This window comes from Acanthopagrus latus, chromosome 5 (genome assembly GCF_904848185.1).
Source record: "Acanthopagrus latus isolate v.2019 chromosome 5, fAcaLat1.1, whole genome shotgun sequence".
Lineage (NCBI taxonomy): Eukaryota > Metazoa > Chordata > Actinopteri > Spariformes > Sparidae > Acanthopagrus > Acanthopagrus latus.
Genome location: NC_051043.1, coordinates 22,365,739 through 22,384,749, shown reverse-complemented (window position 1 = coordinate 22,384,749; position 19,011 = coordinate 22,365,739). Strand labels below are relative to the sequence as shown.

The following is a 19,011-nucleotide window of genomic DNA, read 5'->3' as shown; positions in this document are numbered from 1 at the left end:
GCCAGAAAAACTACACTACAAAAACACTAAAACAGCAGACTTCAGACAATTAAATTTGCGACAGGAAGTCAGTCTACACGCTGTGATGACTGTTTAGAAATGATAGTTTTGGTAATAGTTTACCATCCGCCTTTGTTTAAAACACCATGTAAGACACGTTGCCATGTTCCTAGATTTTAGCACTTGCTAAGCTGCTCCTTACTGGCTGCACCTGATATATTAACTGTATTTATTTATAGAAGAGACACTGTTTGAGCCGACTTTATCCCAGACCAGGACAGACGTGTGGACATCTTATCTCTGCGACACACGAGGATGTCGAAGAGGAGGACATTTCTGAGATGATGAAACAACTACAGCCTGACTGTTAAGACAGTAGTTTCATCTCCTCATCTCACTAACTTACTATGACTCCCCAACTCTGAACTCCCTCTGTGATTGGCTGGAGCAGAGCTGTCAGCTGGAGATGGGAGGGGCTCCAGATCAACACTGCCTGACCTGAAAGACAAGAGCAGATTACGATTATACACACACACCATAACACTTTGACTGTATGTTTTTGTCATCTCGGGCCACCTGAGGAGGAAAACAGTTCAAGGTCATGATTATTTCATTACATTTTTTCCCTGTTTTCATTTCCCCATCCAACTTATAAAAAGATTCATCTCTGCTTGTGCTCAAAATCAGGATCCTTTTTTCTGTTTTGTGGTAAAAACATATTTTTGTTGCCAAAATGCATGAGCTCTTACTGTGTGTGTGTGTGTGTGTGTGTGAGAGAGAGAGATTGTGGTAGCTCTAGTGAACACTGGAGGAAACATCAGGCTGAAGGAACACAAAGACACCGAGCACAGACAGGAAGCGAGTCCAGTTCACCAGTTCAGATTTGAACTAAGACTTACTGTTCTTCTCTTTCATTGCTCGCACACACACACACACACACACACACACACACACACACACACACACACACACACACACACACACACACACACACACACACACACACACACACACACACACACACACACGACATACAGAGAGTATGTGTGTACATACGCAGATGAGAACGGGAAGGTTAATGCGGGAAGCCGGACCAAATCCTGCTAAAGTGCTGACTTGAGTTTGCAGTGCTCTGAATAACAGGAAGACAAGTCTCCTTTCTCCTCACTGTGTGTGTGTGTGTGTGTGTATGTGTGTGTGCCCGTGCATGTGGGCTCTTGTTCTTCTATCCGCGTGAGAGTCACTTCACCTTTTATGATTACGAAGTCTTTACATTTCAGGCTGTCAGCAAAGCTTCAAGGATTACGGTTAAGGGCTCAGTATGCTCAAAACAAACTACACCTACACATCCGACCACATCTTAAAGAGAAAAGTGTTTATACTCTTTCCAACTGGCCCAAAAGCCTGGCATCACAGCATCATCCTGGCTCCCTGATCTCTCTTTTGTTGAATCGACATGATGAATCATACAGCGTGGACAATGGCCAACACTTGAGGACAAAGGTCCTTCATAACAGCATGACTTGTCTCAGCGTGAAAATCACGTGTTATAATAGCATTAACGATGGAGTCCACCATCTTTCATTTTATTATTTACACCTGTGCTTTTCATAATGTGACATGTTATTATATCTTCTGTGAAAAACGTTTTGCACTCAGTTTGTTGACACAATAAAGTGAGAGAGAGAAGCTGTGAGAAGAGCCTCGGGGGAGAAATTCAAACTCTGCACACCAGGCGACTGTTCTTCTGGAAAGTTACTTAAATTTTTTTTTTGAAATCATGTTTTGGGTTATTTAACTTTTGACGGTATAGGAGACCTCTGAGAGTTGGACAGGAAGGGGGAGGACAGAGAAAGGCTAAGACATGCATAAAAGGGCGGCAGACAGGAATCGGGCTAGGGCCACTGCTGAGTTCTCCCCAGATGCTAGAAAAATTGATGAATGCCATCATCCTATTCAGATGTTGGAAAAGTGTCCGTGTGTGGAGCTCTGAAATGCTTTTAGTAGGTAATCAGACCAAAAACAGGGCTGCGCTAATGGGAGTGTGTTGTTAAAGTAGTGATAAGGCACGAAATGTGATCCAATAAATCCAGTTGGAGTAGCAACTTCATGCGGTGGAGAGATTATTTAGATGCCAAAACACTGCAAAATGGTTTATAATACTCAGACAGGATGTTTTACTATTTTATCTTTCATCACAAACAGTAGAAACATGGCATTAATCCACCATGAATGTGTACTTGCATTTATGCGAGTGGATGGTGTTCAACGTTTTGAATGACGGCAATACGTTTTTTTGTCAGTGCCTCCTGCGTTGGCGCCCCTGCTGTGTTGACGGACTGACTCCATTCGGGTGAACGAGGGGGCTGCGCAGGGTTAAAGTCAGTCTGAATGAATCCTTAAAACATGCTGACAAGCACATAGTTTGAGGCATTTAGAGCAGAGTTAGTTCAGATATGGAGAGATACATTAAGTTAATGGCATTCCTCCCTCTGACCTCAGCACAAATGTGTTAGAGTTAGAAACAAAGAGAAGAGTGACAGTTTTGAAGAATTTCATGTGTGTGCAACAAGAGCTGGTGAGATATATGAGCTGATATTTGGGACGATATCATCGTATTGTAGATATATTGTGTCGGTGTATATGTCTGCTGCCTCACAATAACACAGTTTGTCTACCAGGGAGCATAATAAGACCATTTATGTTTTTAAAACTGAATATGCTGTCACGAAGAGCATGAAATATGAATATCAGTATTCAGTCGGTCCATGTTATAATAAGAATACTTGATGTAGGATGACAAGCCTGTGGTTTGTGATGCATCTGAATAAACACTGAATTCAAACTTTGACCTCACTTCCACACTTGATGAGTGTTCACTGTACTGCTGACTACTGACTCATGTGCGTGTGTGTGTGTGAATAAGAGCATTCCAGACATCTGCAGAAATGAGAAAGGTCCTGAGATTCTCCCAAGTCACAGACCTCCCCCACACTTCCTCTCACAGAGCAACACACACACAATGCACACACTCAGATATGTACACTCTGAAGCATTGGGTCAAACTTATAAAAGCTTTTTTGGGTGTACTGTCTGCTGATAAAAACTATACTGACTGAACTATACTGTAAGTCAGACTGAGATGAAAAGATACAACTACTTTAACTTCTTCCGTGACTTCCAGTGTTTTTCCTTTCTTTTCTTATTCCATTTCCTCAGTTAAGAATGTCCTTTTAGAGTCAGTATCATAATGCAACAAGCCAAAAATTGAGAATTTTCACTAATGTTATTGACACTCTTTATCATAATATTTCTCTTCTGTAGTAACTTATCGTCTGATCTGCCAAAACAGCTGAATGTAGCCAGAACTGTCATCGCTACTTTATAAGTCCTGATTCTGTTGAGGATTACTTTGTTTATAATTATGTTTTTCTGCTAGTTTTCAGTTTTATCCAAAAGTGGACGGTCGAGAGGTAACAGGAAATGAAGGGAAAAAGAGGGGGATCTGGACCACTACACTACCAGAACCTCCGCACAACCCTGAAGCTTTTACATCTATAAAAACTTCAGTTAAATTCCATAACTTCATTTATTGCAGTTCATCAAACAGAAAACTCTCCACAACAGATGTGCTGCCTCTGAACGCTTTAGTGCAAATATTAAGTTGACTGAAGACTTTGATGAATGATTATTTCCAGGAATACTCCAAATATAATGAGGCACAGCCCCACTTCACTCTGTAGAGCACTTCAGCAGGTACGTTTGCATTTGTAAACACATACCTCGGCACAAGTAAACATCCAGCACGCCCACAAACACTAAAAACAGCCAAAGTGCAAGTGTTAAATATTTCCACTCAGAATCTAAAGAAAAAAGGGCTGCATGGAGTCGGTTCTTGTTGCATACTCTGTGGCTCAGTCAGATTGAGCTGAATTATTTATTTCATGACAATATTTTGAGTTGGACAATCAAAGAAATCTCAAAATGAAAATCAGTTCAGTCTTTGAGTTGTCCTCACAAAAGCCAAAATATTTCTTTAACATTATATTATTAAATAAGTTATATCAAATGTGACAAAGAGTTAAAATATTGAGGTTTCTGGGAATTCAAAAGTATTTGTTTCTGTTTCTCACCTGCAGCTGATACATTCTTTTAGCTCTATGGTCCAGGAGCTGACCTGCTGGTCGCTGTCCGTCTCAAATATCAGACTACCTCGATTAACCTGCAGAGACAAACACGCTTTTAAATCATACATCCAACATTACACAGACGCCAGATGAGACTGCGCAAATGCAACAAAGTGGTAAAGTCACATTGAGAGCAATTTTCTAATGTTGAAACAATTCAGTGCTCTTCATTGACTTTGTATCCTTGTCACATCCGTCTGCTGTGTGTTGTACATAACCATCAGGGTTAGGAACCAAGAAAGAAATATTTGTAAGCTGCCAAACCTAAAAACTGAGTCTTTAAGAAGACGAAAGTGGAGACATTTTATTCCTAAATGGCCTCTTTTTTTATGTATTTACTGTTTTGCTTTATAAACTGTCCTTGTGGGACTTGAAAGGCACTTATAAACAAAATCTGTTATTAATATTTTGTAAAAATCTGTGCTCGGCAGAACAAATTATCCTACCTTTGAGCTTGTTATATAAACTGCTGTCCGAAAATAGATAATAATAACCAAAAAAGTTGAAAATGGTTGAAGAGAGATTCTTAACTCAGTACCAAATGTCTTTCATGATGATATTAATGTGGTTTAACTTGCTAGCCAGTTGGCTGTGAGAGACCTTAAATAAATCTGTTGTTATCAGGTAAATGCACTTTTATTTTATTATGTTTATATGAAACATTCTGTTTCCAGGCTGCTGTATCCTGTCCAGCTCTGGCTGAGAGAGTCCAAACATGAATCTGCTGTTATCAGAATAAACGACTGTCTGGAGCCAGAAAGTGACTGTTCTGCCTGATTCATCACACAACAACATAAGCGAGACGCTTTTTGAACATTTTTACAGGCATTTTGTCTTGTTCAGCCCTTGGTTACATATTGTGGTGCTGACTGTTTTCCCCTCCGGTGGAGTGTGACGCGTTGCAGTCTGTCTCTATAATCACTGTTTGGCTGTGAAAGCCACTGTTTGGGAGAGAAAAAACTTCAAAGTTATGACAACCATCTTTCAATTCCACAACTAGTGGGTGTTTGATTCTCAAGAGACAAAGTCTGGGTGGAATATCCTTTTAGTTTAAACCAGAACGCTATTTTGCGAGTTTTGTTATGAAATGATGTGACACAATGATTGTCCTGTTTCCTCTTTATGTTGGATTGAGGGTTGAAGATGTAAGCATTGTGGCTGTAAACCATAACTGCAGCCTTTTAGAACAAAAAGGGTTGAAAACCTGTTTGTACCTTTAAAACAAACGTGTTTAAGTTGTCTGGCATCTCCAGCCGGTTGCAACGACGGACTTCTTGAATATCTGAGCAGTGAGTCGTCAGCTTGGGACTGGAGGCCTGAAAAAGACAACAGAGACATGAAGACTGTCAGACAGATCGGATGTGACGCTCAAGAAACGTGACACAGAAACAGAAAAAATAAAGTACAAATTAATTATTAGTCTGGCTAATTATGTATTTATCAGCGAGACATGGAGGAAAGTTTAGAGCGTGACTGATACAGGGCGATTTCAATATCAGTGTTTGGGAGAAAAATATTAACAAACTTTATTGTCCAAAATAAACAGTAAACAGTGAAGTACACTGAAAATCTAATGATGATAAATGACTCAAAGCATCTTTTTTCTGCATTTTTAATCTGTAAAGAAATAAAACTTGTGTAACATTTCTAGCCTGATGTCCTGACATAATTAAAAAAATCTCTCTGCACATCATCAAAGAGGCTCGAGCCAGCTGCCTGTTGCAACAACAAAAAAGCTTTACTGCTGATGAGAGTGCGTCACCACTGCAATACATTGTAATTAAAGTTTAACAGTTAATCTATAGATACCACAGTACACCACGGATATGCATGTGCGCAACACGGATGCCAGCTTTTTTTTTTAACATCTAACAAATGGGAACAAGCTTGTCTACAGGAAGCCTGGAAAGCAGTATCAGTATCTGCCAGTGTTAGACACATCTGTGTCCGTGCTGTATATGTGTGAAGTCTCAGTGCCGCTGACAGTGAAGCCTTCATCAGTGACAGAAAAGGCAGTGAATCGTAGGAAGAAGGATATGATGGGAGCCCTCGTGGCAGAGCTCCACCAAGACAAACTGTGTATGTGAAGAGTGTCAAATGAGATGTGAGGGGTGTCCTGGTGGCTCTCATGTGGAGATATTTTTTTCAGGTAAGACCGCAGATAAAAAACCCAGCTGGACAGAAGAACAATGACACACACTCAGACTAATCATACGTCACTGACAAAAGCAATCCGGAGCCTTCGAGCCCTCAGATATGACCAGGCGCTAAGACAGCCACAGGCATAAGCATAAACACACACACACACACACACACACACACACACACACACACACACACACACACACACACACGGATGGATGACTCGGTCAGCCATGTGTACAGGCCTGTGGCATCTTGGGTCAGAAGTCACTACTGAGATGAAGCCTGGGTGACAGCTGATAGAGACATGCGGAGACAAGAGAGTCAGCAACTCTTACTGAGTGTACTATGTTAACTTCATGTGTGTTCACAATGTATATGTTGTGTTTTGAAAGTTTCAAATACACTATGTGCTTTAACATGTACACTGTCATCCATCTTTCATTTTGTAATCTAACATTTCACCAAAGTTTAATTTGTTTACAATCTATCTTGTTTACCTATGACTTGTATATAAATACCCCATGTTGTTCCTTTTCATATATTTGTATACACACCTATTTTTCATCTTCTTGTGTGTACAATATAGTTCTGTGTCTATTTATAGCGAGTCTTTGTTCAGCTTTGGGATTCCATCTGTTTCCATCTTCCTCTAAAAAGTACATTACATTTCTTTCTTATTCTTTTTTTATGTGCACATATTTGACAAATAAAGATGATTCTGGATCCAACTAATCAAGTAATCGACTAAACTATTGATTGTGGAGCATCAACAATTAGCTGATTTAATCAATTATTCAGTGGGAAGAAAACAAGTTGCTCACAAGTTTGATAATCAATTTGATTTTTCCAACAAAAAAAAAAGTCAGACATTTGCAGATTCCAGCTTCTAAAATGTAAAGATTTTAACTTTTATTTGTCAGTGATGATAAAACATGAAGATTTGAAAACATCATATTTCATATTTGTTTGACAATTTTCAGACTAAAGAATCAACTAATTAATCATGGAAATAATCAGCAAATTAATTGCATTAATTGCATTTTGTGGGAAAAGAATAATAATAATAGTGCACATTCTGAAAAAAAGTATTTTGATGGTGAACCTCAATTAACTACTTTATCATGAAATAATCAGATGGGGGGGTGATAAATATCAACAAGTGCCCCGGATTAAATCTATCAAGCAGCAATTAATGTAAATCACAATAAGGTTTCTCCCAAACACACCCACAGTGGAAACTAACAAGCTTACAATTGGTTCAACACCAAACCCAGTGGGACAAACACATGCAGGAGAGCAGAACCAAAAAGTGGAGGAGGGGTGAGTAGCGTGAGACGGCAGAAGCAGCTAAAGGAAACAGACGAGACGGTGAAAGACACGGCGTTGGGCGGGAGAGCGGGAGTGATGAGGAGCACAAGAGAGAGCAGGGAGGACAGATTCCAGGGCTTTGTGCACCGGATGAGTTTGAGTCTATGTGACAGTGTGTGAGCCTGAGGAATGTCTATGTTAAATCACACACACACACAGACACACACATCAAAAGAATAGATTAACCCCCCTACTTCTCAGCTAGCCAGTGACTTGAATGAACACCGTAGCTCCCAGCGCTCTTTGTTTTAACCACAGTGTCTAATATTATCAATAAATGCAGAGTGACGCAGAGATGAGAGGGATATGACTCATTTAGAGACATCTGAGTCAGTGAATAAGGAACTGACTAAACTTGAACTTCAACCAAATTGCTGCAACAGCTGAATTTTAGTCCAGGATGTTCAGAGAAATGCGTTTCTTCAGATTCAGGTGAAATTTGTCAGGTTCTGCGTAGAAAGATGGGGTGAGAAAGATGCAATCGACATATTCTCAGAGGCAGATACAGAGTGAAAAACGGACCAGCTACCCTGCAAAACACCTCATGTTCATGCACACTGAGGAATCTGCCATGTGATTTTAAAGCAAAAAAAAAGATGCCGAATCTGTTAGCAAGAGATAACGGTTGGTATCTGAAGTGTTTTGGTTTCTGTCTGTAGTCTGTTTAGTATTGACCAATCACATTTGAGCGGGCTTTGACTGTATGCAGGTAAATAGTCTGTGTGGAGAGAAAAAGAGGCACACCACACTGGCCTAAATGCAGTCTGTAAACCAATAAGCTCTGTTGGATGGTGATTTTGTTTTTTAAAAATATGTCATATGTTGTAAGGTTGGACTGGTAGATAATCCATCGACGATGGCTGACAGTCATCAATGTCTGAGCCCTGTAACACTGTGATTTAAAATGGCACAATCATACCTGTAGATTTTTGTCATCAAACCTTAAATATGACAGTGGTGCATCTCTCACAGAAGCTACTGTGTTCATTTTGAATGAATAAATATTCAACCAGAGCGCAAAAATCACATGATTAATCAATAAGGGGATTGACAGAAAATGATTTCAATAATTGATCGTCAATTTTTAAGCAAACCACTCTCTTAAGATGGGTAGATATGCTGCCTTTTTTTGGTTTTCGCATCATTAGAAAGTGAACATTTCAGTTTTTGACTGCTGGTCCAACCAAACAAGGCATGTGAAAATGAGAGCTGTCACCATCAGTTTTGTTTATAGTTGATTTACTTGGGAATCAAATTGTCAGATTAATCTACATACAACAAACTTGACAACTCTTAACTTTGAGCACAAACCAGTTTACTTCAATTTGAACATTTAGTGATTAATAATGTGAAAACTAGCACAAAGAGACGTAGATAAAGGATGTGAGTAAAGAGCTTCAGCATCAACAACATAACTACACAGGATGTGTGAAGCTAATGAGATCTGGAACCGTGTGTGTGTTTGTGTGTGCGCATATGAGCTGATAGTGACTCATTGAGAGGAATTTGTTGTGAGAATGTGAATGAGTTTCTGACTAAGAGCATCTTTGAGGAACCATATGTTGCTGTGGAGGGGGAAAAAAGAAAAGAGAAAAAAAAGGCAGGCAGCAGATGTCTGACTGGTTGAGCAACAACATAACAGGCTGATTTCTGTGAATCAACTTCATCAGGGGAACGAGTTGAAGCTCACAGCACATTTCCTATTACTGCAAACTGTCTGCAACACTCCCGAGAGAAGTCTCGCATTCAGAAACAGACACACACTGTGCAGGCCTTCGCCCTTTTTCTTCCTCTATTTTCTAATCTGCATATACAACATGCACATTCTTTATGTATATTATTTCCATAAACAACACCCCCTCACATATTATGGGGAAATTGGGAGCTTTCATGAACTGTGTGAACGTGTTCGTGTTTAAAAGTGGATCAAGCAAGTGACTATAAAGAGAAGTAAGAAACAACAATTGGGCACAATCATCGTAAAAAAAGAAAGAATGAATAAAAGAACAAGAAACAACCACAAAGAGTCAAGAATCTCCATTAAGGACATGAAAAAGATACCCAAAAGAGCTGCAAATGAGGTTAAGACAAAGAAAACATATGTAAAAATGACCACAAAAAAGATATCCAACGTGATGTAAAACAACTAAAAGGTGACAACCACAAAGAGACACATACCGCAAAAAAGATGCCAACTGACCACAAAAATATACAAAATGACCACAACAAGTTACAAAATATCTATGAAAGGACGCAAAACAACGACAAAGAGTTACAAAATGTCCACAAAAAGATGTTGAGGTCGCCTACAGTCTGTGTCCAGGGGCCTGTTGTCTCATAATCTGTCCATGGCTGTAGGCCAAAGAGCAGCTATTCACAGATATCACTTCAAATTGGAATATCTAAAGTCACTTTAAGGGCATGGATGTATGTTAAACTGAATAAACAATGCAACCGTCAACAGCCGACTTTTATTGTTGCCAAGAACTACGCCCTGGTGTGCAGGTGTGAGAGTGACAGGTTTTTGGAGTGGCCACTAGACTAGAGACTTGATCCTTTACTACAGAGACTGACAAAAAGAAAGGATCATGTAACTTCCCCCAGACACACAAACTGAAAACACACATGCACACACACATTAGAGCAGAATGAGAGAAAAAACATTCAGGCATAGCCACAGAGACTGAGCACAATGAGTCTGTAAACACACAGTCAGAGGGAAGCTTTCCATTAAATCTCTGCACCCCTTTTTCACAAGCCACACACTGCATTACTTGAGAGCAGGCCTCGAGTCTATGGCCCTTTTTAAAGCTGTGGTTTTCATCCCGCAGCTGTGAGAGCACTGAAATGGTACCGCATCTACAACAAAGGTTACTACATGCTCATAGCGTCAATGTATAATTAATAATAAATTCAGAACAAAATCTTAACATTTAAAGTCTCCTTCAGGGGTCGAGCAAGGACGTCATGTCAAAATGTTGCCCTCTGTATTTACTAATGATTTAAAGCTGTGAGGGTAAACCTGCTTATAGATGGATTTGTGACTTATGAGAAAGAGAGATGGGTGTTTTATCAGTAGGGGGGAATAAATAAACTTCATAAGAAGCAGAAATGGACATCACACACTAGAGGAAAATGGAATATAGGAAAGCAGGCATCTGTCATTTTCTGGGCGCCAGGAAGACCACCACTGCTTTTGGGCAAAAAAAACACTGTGGCAGTGCTGGCAACAAAGTGAAAAACTAGCGACAGCATGTCTAAAAGATGCTATGATGCATTTGATTTCATGATTTTCTTCACTTCCTGAAAGTAGAGATCTGTGACTTCAGGCCACGGGATTAAGTTACTGAGTAAACGTAAGAGGCAAATCAGACAAGAGTCTTCACGATCCTGTTGCTACAGTTTTACTACATATGGCTCTACCATAAAATACCTGCTTTTAAAACGGAGTTTGGTTCAGTCTGTTCGTTCAGCAGAGGTTGTTTTAATGTTACTAATCCAAATAAATTGAGCTGAACTGCCTTGTAAAAATGAACCTTGTACACAGCAAATGTAATGGTAGTTGTGTGAGTCAGGATCGTCCACTTTGATGGAGACTATAAGGACACTTATTTCTATTTCTAAAAGCTTTTCAAGATGATGATTCAGATTGTCGACACAACTTTGTTTCCTTACTAGCCATAGGATCTGAGCATAACACTGATACAACACTGTGTTTTACAGCTTATTCAATGACTCGGTCGGCCTGTTTACATGTCAGGAACTTTATCCACAACATTTGGTACTTGTTCATGTGTGTTGATGACCTACTTCTACCAGTAACACACGACATAAAAAAACTGCAAGATCTCCTTTTAGGTCCCCTTTAAAGAGCTCTGAGTTTGAGATGTCACAGTGTCACATTTTCCTTATCAGCTTTTTTAAGCTCTTCACTGAAGCCATTAGATAATCGAGCTCAGGGTTTTTAAATGGTTGCATCATTTCAATTATATGGAAATATATTAGGCGTTGACTTCACGAACTTTGAGATCTTAACTAGAATCAAAATAATTGGCTGCACAGCATGACTTTGCATTTAATACACTGATGGCTAAAAGTGGGATAGAAGAGGACATTTTGTAAAAAAAAAAATAAAAAAGCAATCGACAGGAACTCAAAAACGTCCAGATAAACAACATTCAGCTGCTGCACTGCTGTTCAATCTATGTAAACAGTGAAACTGATGGGGATCTTTCTCAGTAACAATATGACCCTGTAACAACTTTTCAGATTTCACTCCTTGTTCTTTTCAGACTGAGTCAACTTTCACTACTACGTTTCAAGTTCATCACACACACACACACAAGATTGATATTGTGAATATGAGAAGCAAACGTCCTTGCACTGTTTTTCATTACTTATTCACCAATACATTTTTTAGTGGTGACACTGGAAACTACACAGTTTTTTACTGGATTTATTAGGTTGTGTGCATACATTTCTGAAGATGTGGAACTTTCTCTGTATTTTAGGTGCCTTCATGACTACGCAATGGCACAACAAACTAGCATTTAAGGCTAATTCTGTCTCATTGCCCATTGATAGTGACTGTTGTTGGATCGTTAGGTCAAACGGAAATGTAATAGAATTCTTCTGCATCATTTTATACTTGAATTTTGGAAATCTTCACTATAATAACAAAGTACTGTGACTGCACACCATCTCTAATCTGAGGATTTGTTGCATTTCTCTCTTACACCCTTATAAACTGGATTGTTGATGGACTGTGGTGACATTTGTTTTGTTTCTGACATTTTCTAGACTAAATCAATCAATTATGGTAATAATGATTATGAAAATTAAATCATTAAGACATTTTTTTAGTTGGCAAATCAGTGCCAAATAAACAAAACTCAAACTACTGTACTACTAAAGCACTAAACTTCTCTAAACTACTACATTTAGATGACTGAACATTATCCCTGCCAAAAAAACCTAATAAAATCATAAATCACAAGACAGACCAACGGAAGCATTTTAGAGCACGAAGGCTTCACACAGGTTTACTCTACACAGCCATAAACAGATGATGAAAGTAGCTCACAAACAAACTGAGACATGGCAACAGCCCATGCAGCAACCTCTCATCCACACAGTCACAAACACGTCTACAGTTTAGTGCACACACCCACACACACGGGTGACACACAGGATGTTTGGAGTCCAAAACGATCTTCCCAGGGTCCCTCTCTCTCAAGGCCGCAACTGACTGACATTCAACATTCCTCTACCCCTCTGAGGGTCACCCCAGCCAACGCTGTCCGGGGTGCAAGCATGTGTGTGTGCGTGTGTGTGCACGCATGTGCTGGACTGAACTTAGGCTGGTTTCTTGACAGAGTTTGGAAAGTGTGTGTGCACAATTATCCTTCACAAAACAAAGACTTTTAAAGACTTGCAGCACCACCCATCAGGGCCTCGTCAGACGGCTGAGACCTCCAACAACACATCTGTCTGCGCTCCACCTGGTTTCAGGTTCAAATCATTGATGTACTTTTATTCCTGTATGCTTAAAAGATATTATCTTCTTTAATTTTAGTACTTACTTAATGTCAACAAATCTAAAAAAAGACCTAAATCAACATTCAAATCAAATAAAATGTATTTATCTAGCCCAAAATCACCATCACACTAACTCAGTGGGCTTAACAGTCTGTACAGGGAACGACATCCTCTGTCCCAAGACCCTCGAATCGACATTGCATCGACAGAATATCTCATAGAAAGTATATAATAAGTGTGAGGATGCAGGACGGACGACCCATAAACCAATCCCACAAACTAGTATGGTACTGTTGGAGCCGCACATCAATCAACCAGCTGGTGGCCCTAATTTTCCAGACTGGTTACATTAAACCAAAACAGGCACAGAAACACTGTCCAGTTGCTGTTGAAACTCAGTAGCATATCAAATCCGCAGTTAAAAAAGCTCCTCAACAGATACACTTTTCTCTGATTTACATGGCATTGGCTAAAAATGACAGTGCTTTATTCAAACTTATTTCAAATCTAAAAGATATCTTGTATATGTGACCTATAACTCAGCAGGATCAAATGGGCCAGGTGTTGAGCCACATATTCAGGATGGGAAAGCTGCAATTCAATGCAATATTCAGACTTTGAGTAATACATTACTGCTTTTTATCTTTCCATGAAATATCACACAACATCTCCAGTTTTGTCCTCCGCTGCGCTCCATGTGTCAATGTGAAGGACATTTTTTCCTCCCTGGATCATGGCTTTTGTGAACAACCTCTTGGTATGCTGGAGAAACGTGTCCCTTCTGTGATCTGTTCTTCAGTAACTACAGCTGTAGCTAACAGCTAAGGTATTGTTTTCACTCAACAGCAGACTCCACCACCTGTTGCTTGTGTCACACAGACAAACACTCCTGAGGTCCTCCATAGTTGGTGGGACAGAAATAGATTCTGAATCCTGCTCAGTTCTGGGTGGCTCCGCTTGTATTCTTGTATGTGGCAATTCACACAGTCTAAAGCCTTGTTAGTGGCAAACACCGATGACAGACATCTGAAAAGTGCAGCTGTGAAGATGACTCGGAATAATCATTATGCACAGAAATCTGCATTGGGAAAACGTCAATTTTGGTTTGGAGAAATACACTTGATAACTTTTAAGGCCTCTGTTACATCTAAAGATACATTTGCTTTGGAATCTGCACATTTTATCATAGCTTTGCTGGTTTTAGAAAAATAAAAAGAAAATAAAGGTCAGGGCCTTCATTTTCACTTTACTAAACTATCTAACATTGTCGGGTCTGGACAGTGTTTTTAAATAAAATGTGACCATATGACAACTCAATTAGGAAGTTAACATAACTAACATTTTGAATGGTTGAGTTTATTATTTTCCTGTTTTCCTTTCAAATCAGCTCTTTGACATTCTGACAACATTTTAAAAACATGTCTCCCCAGAGACAAACTCTGACAGCCACCTTTGAACACACTGCTTTCTGGTGCATGTACATCGGTGGAGGCAGCCAGAAGATCACTAGAACTGATCACATTTACAATCAGCTCTATCTGTGGCATCATGGAGGATGTGGGAAACACACATGCATGCACACAAACACACACACACACACACACACACACACACACACACACACACACACACACACACACACACACACACACACACACAGCAGTAGTTGTGGGGTTACCAGCACTGATAGAGATGACTGTGTTCTAGGAAACCTGTCAGAAGCTGTGAGAGACTTGGCGTTCTTCAGTAATGAATAAATGTGTCAGTTCATCGCGCTGCCCTCCTTGCATAGTTCTCAGAAGTACTGATATACGAACCAAACATGCAGAAGTTAAGACAGCGCTCTCAAGATTCACAGAACTGACTGCAGTTCCTTGTAAATGAGCCAGCTGTGGTTTTGCACACAGAAAGAGACCAATTACGAACTCTGACGGAGCAGAAAAAAGAAGAAGGGAAAGTAGCAAAATCTAGCTTCAGCATCTTAACTGATCAGAATTCTTCCTTATTAAGCAGACCACTTCTGATAAACTTCCTTTCAATGTTTAGGACTTTAAATCGGAAAAAATTATATATATATAAAATTATATATATATATATATATATATATATATATATATATATATATATATATATATATATATATATATATATATATATATATATATATATATATATATATAAAATATATAATTGTTTAAATTTTTTTCCGATTTATATATATATATATATACAGTGGGGCAAATAAGTATTTAGTCAACCACCAATTGTGCAAGTTCTCCTACTTGAAAAGATTAGAGAGGCCTGTAATTGTCAACATGGGTAAACCTCAACCATGAGAGACAGAATGTGGAAAAAAAAAAACCAGAAAATCACATTGTTTGATTTTTAAAGAATTTATTTCCAAATTAGAGTGGAAAATAAGTATTTGGTCAGCTACAAAGAAGCAAGATTTCTGGCTGTCAAAGAGGTCTAACTTCTTCTAATGAGGTCTAACGAGGCTCCACTCGTTACCTGTATTAATGGCACCTGTTTTAACTCATTATCGGTATAAAAGACACCTGTCCACAACCTCAGTCAGTCACACTCCAAACTCCACTATGGCCAAGACCAAAGAGCTGTCGAAGGACACCAGAGACTAAATTGTAGATCTGCACCAGGCTGGGAAGACTGAATCTGCAATAGGTAAAACGCTTGGTGTAAAGAAATCAAATGTGGGAGCAATTATTAGAAAATGGAAGACATACAAGACCACTGATAATCTCCCTCGATCTGGGGCTCCATGCAAGATCTCACCCCGTGGCGTCAAAATGATAACAAGAACGGTGAGCAAAAATCCCAGAACCACACGGGGGGACCTAGTGAATGACCTACAGAGAGCTTGGACCACAGTAACAAAGGCTACTATCAGTAACACAATGCGCCGCCAGGGACTCAAATCCTGCACTGCCAGACGTGTCCCCCTGCTGAAGCCAGTACACGTCCAGGCCCGTCTGCGGTTCGCTAGAGAGCATTTGGATGATCCAGAAGAGGACTGGGAGAATGTGTTATGGTCAGATGAAACCAAAATAGAACTTTTTGGTAGAAACACAAGTTCTCGTGTTTGGAGGAGAAAGAATACTGAATTGCATCCGAAGAACACCATACCCACTGTGAAGCATGGGGGTGGAAACATCATGCTTTGGGGCTGTTTTTCTGCAAAGGGACCAGGACGACTGATCTGTGTAAAGGAAAGAATGAATGGGGCCATGTATCGAGAGATTTTGAGTGAAAATCTCCTTCCATCAGCAAGGGCATTGAAGATGAGACGTGGCTGGGTCTTTCAGCATGACAATGATCCCAAACACACAGCCAGGGCAACAAAGGAGTGGCTTCGTAAGAAGCATTTCAAGGTCCTGGAGTGGCCTAGCCAGTCTCCAGATCTCAACCCCATAGAAAATCTGTGGAGGGAGTTGAAAGTCCGTGTTGCCCAACGACAGCCCCAAAACATCACTGCTCTAGAGGAGATCTGCATGGAGGAATGGGCCAAAATACCAGCAACAGTGTGTGAAAAGCTTGTGAAGAGTTACAGAAAACGTTTGGCCTCCGTTATTGCCAACAAAGGGTACATAACAAAGTATTGAGATGAACTTTTGGTATTGACCAAATACTTATTTTCCACCATGATTTGCAAATAAATTCTTTAAAAATCAAACAATGTGATTTTCTGGGTTTTTTTCCCACATTCTGTCTCTCATGGTTGAGGTTTACCCACGTTGACAATTACAGGCCTCTCTAATCTTTTCAAGTGGAAGAACTTGCACAATTAGTGGTTGACTAAATACTTATTTGCCCCACTGTATTCTGATATCTACCAACACTGATAAAATCATCTGTCTCAGTAAGGGCAGTGTATGAGGGATGTTTAGTTTAGAGGGATGCACCTGCAGGAAGCACCATTTCAAGATCATAAACTATACTGCACACTCCTCGGCTGCCAGTTTATTAGGTGCAAGAGCTAAAACTAATACGACAGAGGTGCAGTAACGCCTACCCTTCATTAGGGTCATATTGTGCTTGGTGCAACTGTTTAAGTATCTCAACTTGGACATCTTCCCAACCAAGATTTCTGTAACTGCTCAAATAAAACAGGGAGGAATAGTATTTCGCTTAAGTTGTTCACAGCACAGAAAACTATATTTGAAAGACTCGACAGTAATATCTCTTTCTAGAAAATATGTATCAGTTATCTGCAGACTTGTCTGTGTTCATTGGAACGACCTTTTGTTGAAAATACTTTTCAACTCCCTGAGGTGGAACACATTTCTGAGGGGAAGTGTCTGCTGATACGGATGTTACCAGGTCAATATGATAAATTATCAGATGACTACTGACCCTGAGTGCTCTTTGCGTGTGACTATTTTTCAGTCCAAATGTTGATTTTTTTTTTCATCGTAATACATAACTCAGCTGTCTGAGATATTCTCAGTATCTCAAATAAGACAAGCTATCATGTGACATCTTAAACAAAAGCTAATCAAAGTGCAGCCGAAATATCTCAGAAAAACTAACCGACGACACAAATCAACTTACTGAGAAACAGAAAATAGATTGTGTGATTGTGCCCAGTGGTGTGCATGAATATACACACACAGACATGCGTGCAGTTTGCGCGTGTGCATTTCAGGTTTCCAAGTATTTTAACTGACTCACAAAGGCTTAAAGGGAATCTAGATTTTTGCTTAAATGACCATAATCTTGCATAAATGCTTCCACACTTGCATGAGAAGTTTTTGTTTCTGAAGACAGTTTAGTCCAGTTAGCAGGATGAAATGAGTATAGTTTGATTTTGGAAATGTACTAATTCTTCTGTCTGTCAATTATTTTGTCCTTCGTAAAAACTATGCATATTGCTCAATCGTATTTTGCGTGAGCGTGCATTTGTAAAGTGCAGGGTATATGTCTTTAATAGCTTGGTAGCACTAAACATACACATTGCCAGAGTGTCAAGTTTGAGAAGTTTCAAAAGTTTGCACTCAAAATTCACTCAGCAGTGGATAGAAAATTGCTTGCATGTGTGTGCCTGTGTATGTGTATTTGAGAGATTTCATGCATGTGCAACTCATCCACATGTGTGACACTTACCATTGTCAGTTATGGGTGTGTGTGCATGTGTGATGGTCAGTTAAGGGTGTGTTGTGTGTCTGGAACATGTACACATGTGGAAAAGAACAGTAGACATATAATTCCTCACTGAATAAAACCTTTCACATTCCCTACGATGGAGTCTTCACTCCCTTCCTACATGGCCTTTCGTGCAACTGTGTGCAAAACCTAAACCAACTCATCAAAGCCAACTCCTCTGTTGACCATGACTTTAAAGCACATTAATCTCTGTGGAGACCAGTCAAAAACCTGACCAATTTCATACTTTACAGGCAGACACCAAAATTATTGCTTTTCTGCTTTACTTGTGATAGTGACATCTAAAGACACACATGAAAGGCAGGAGAGAGAGCAATGCAGCAAAGAGCCTCAGGCTGGGGTTTTATTTAAGCCAAAGCAGCAAAGGATCCACCAGGAAAGCCACCTGGACTACCCACAGATATTTTTCAAACTGATGTGGTGGAGATGATGGTGACAAGACATTATGAACTGCAGCGGCAGTAAAAGTCAAAAAGTTAAAATATAACCAAGAGTAGAAAGGATCAAAATCAGCCTGTCATTTACATTTGTTTACATTGCAATCAGCAGTCGATCAATCATTTAGTTGGTTGACCAAAAACTAATCTGCATC

General features: G+C 39.6%; 1 protein-coding gene across 2 annotated transcripts in view; it reads right to left on the bottom strand.

Moving 5' to 3' along the window:
- sh2b3 (SH2B adaptor protein 3) overlaps positions 1 to 19,011 on the bottom strand; it is a 55,387-nt gene that overhangs the window by 5,964 nt on the left and 30,412 nt on the right. For both annotated transcript variants that reach the window (XM_037097389.1, XM_037097388.1), the window contains 3 exons: positions 5,402 to 5,503; positions 4,134 to 4,222; positions 407 to 498 (listed from right to left, as the gene is read on the bottom strand). In XM_037097389.1, coding sequence (XP_036953284.1) covers positions 407 to 498; positions 4,134 to 4,222; positions 5,402 to 5,503 — 283 coding nt within the window. The remainder of the gene's footprint in view (positions 1 to 406; positions 499 to 4,133; positions 4,223 to 5,401; positions 5,504 to 19,011) is intronic.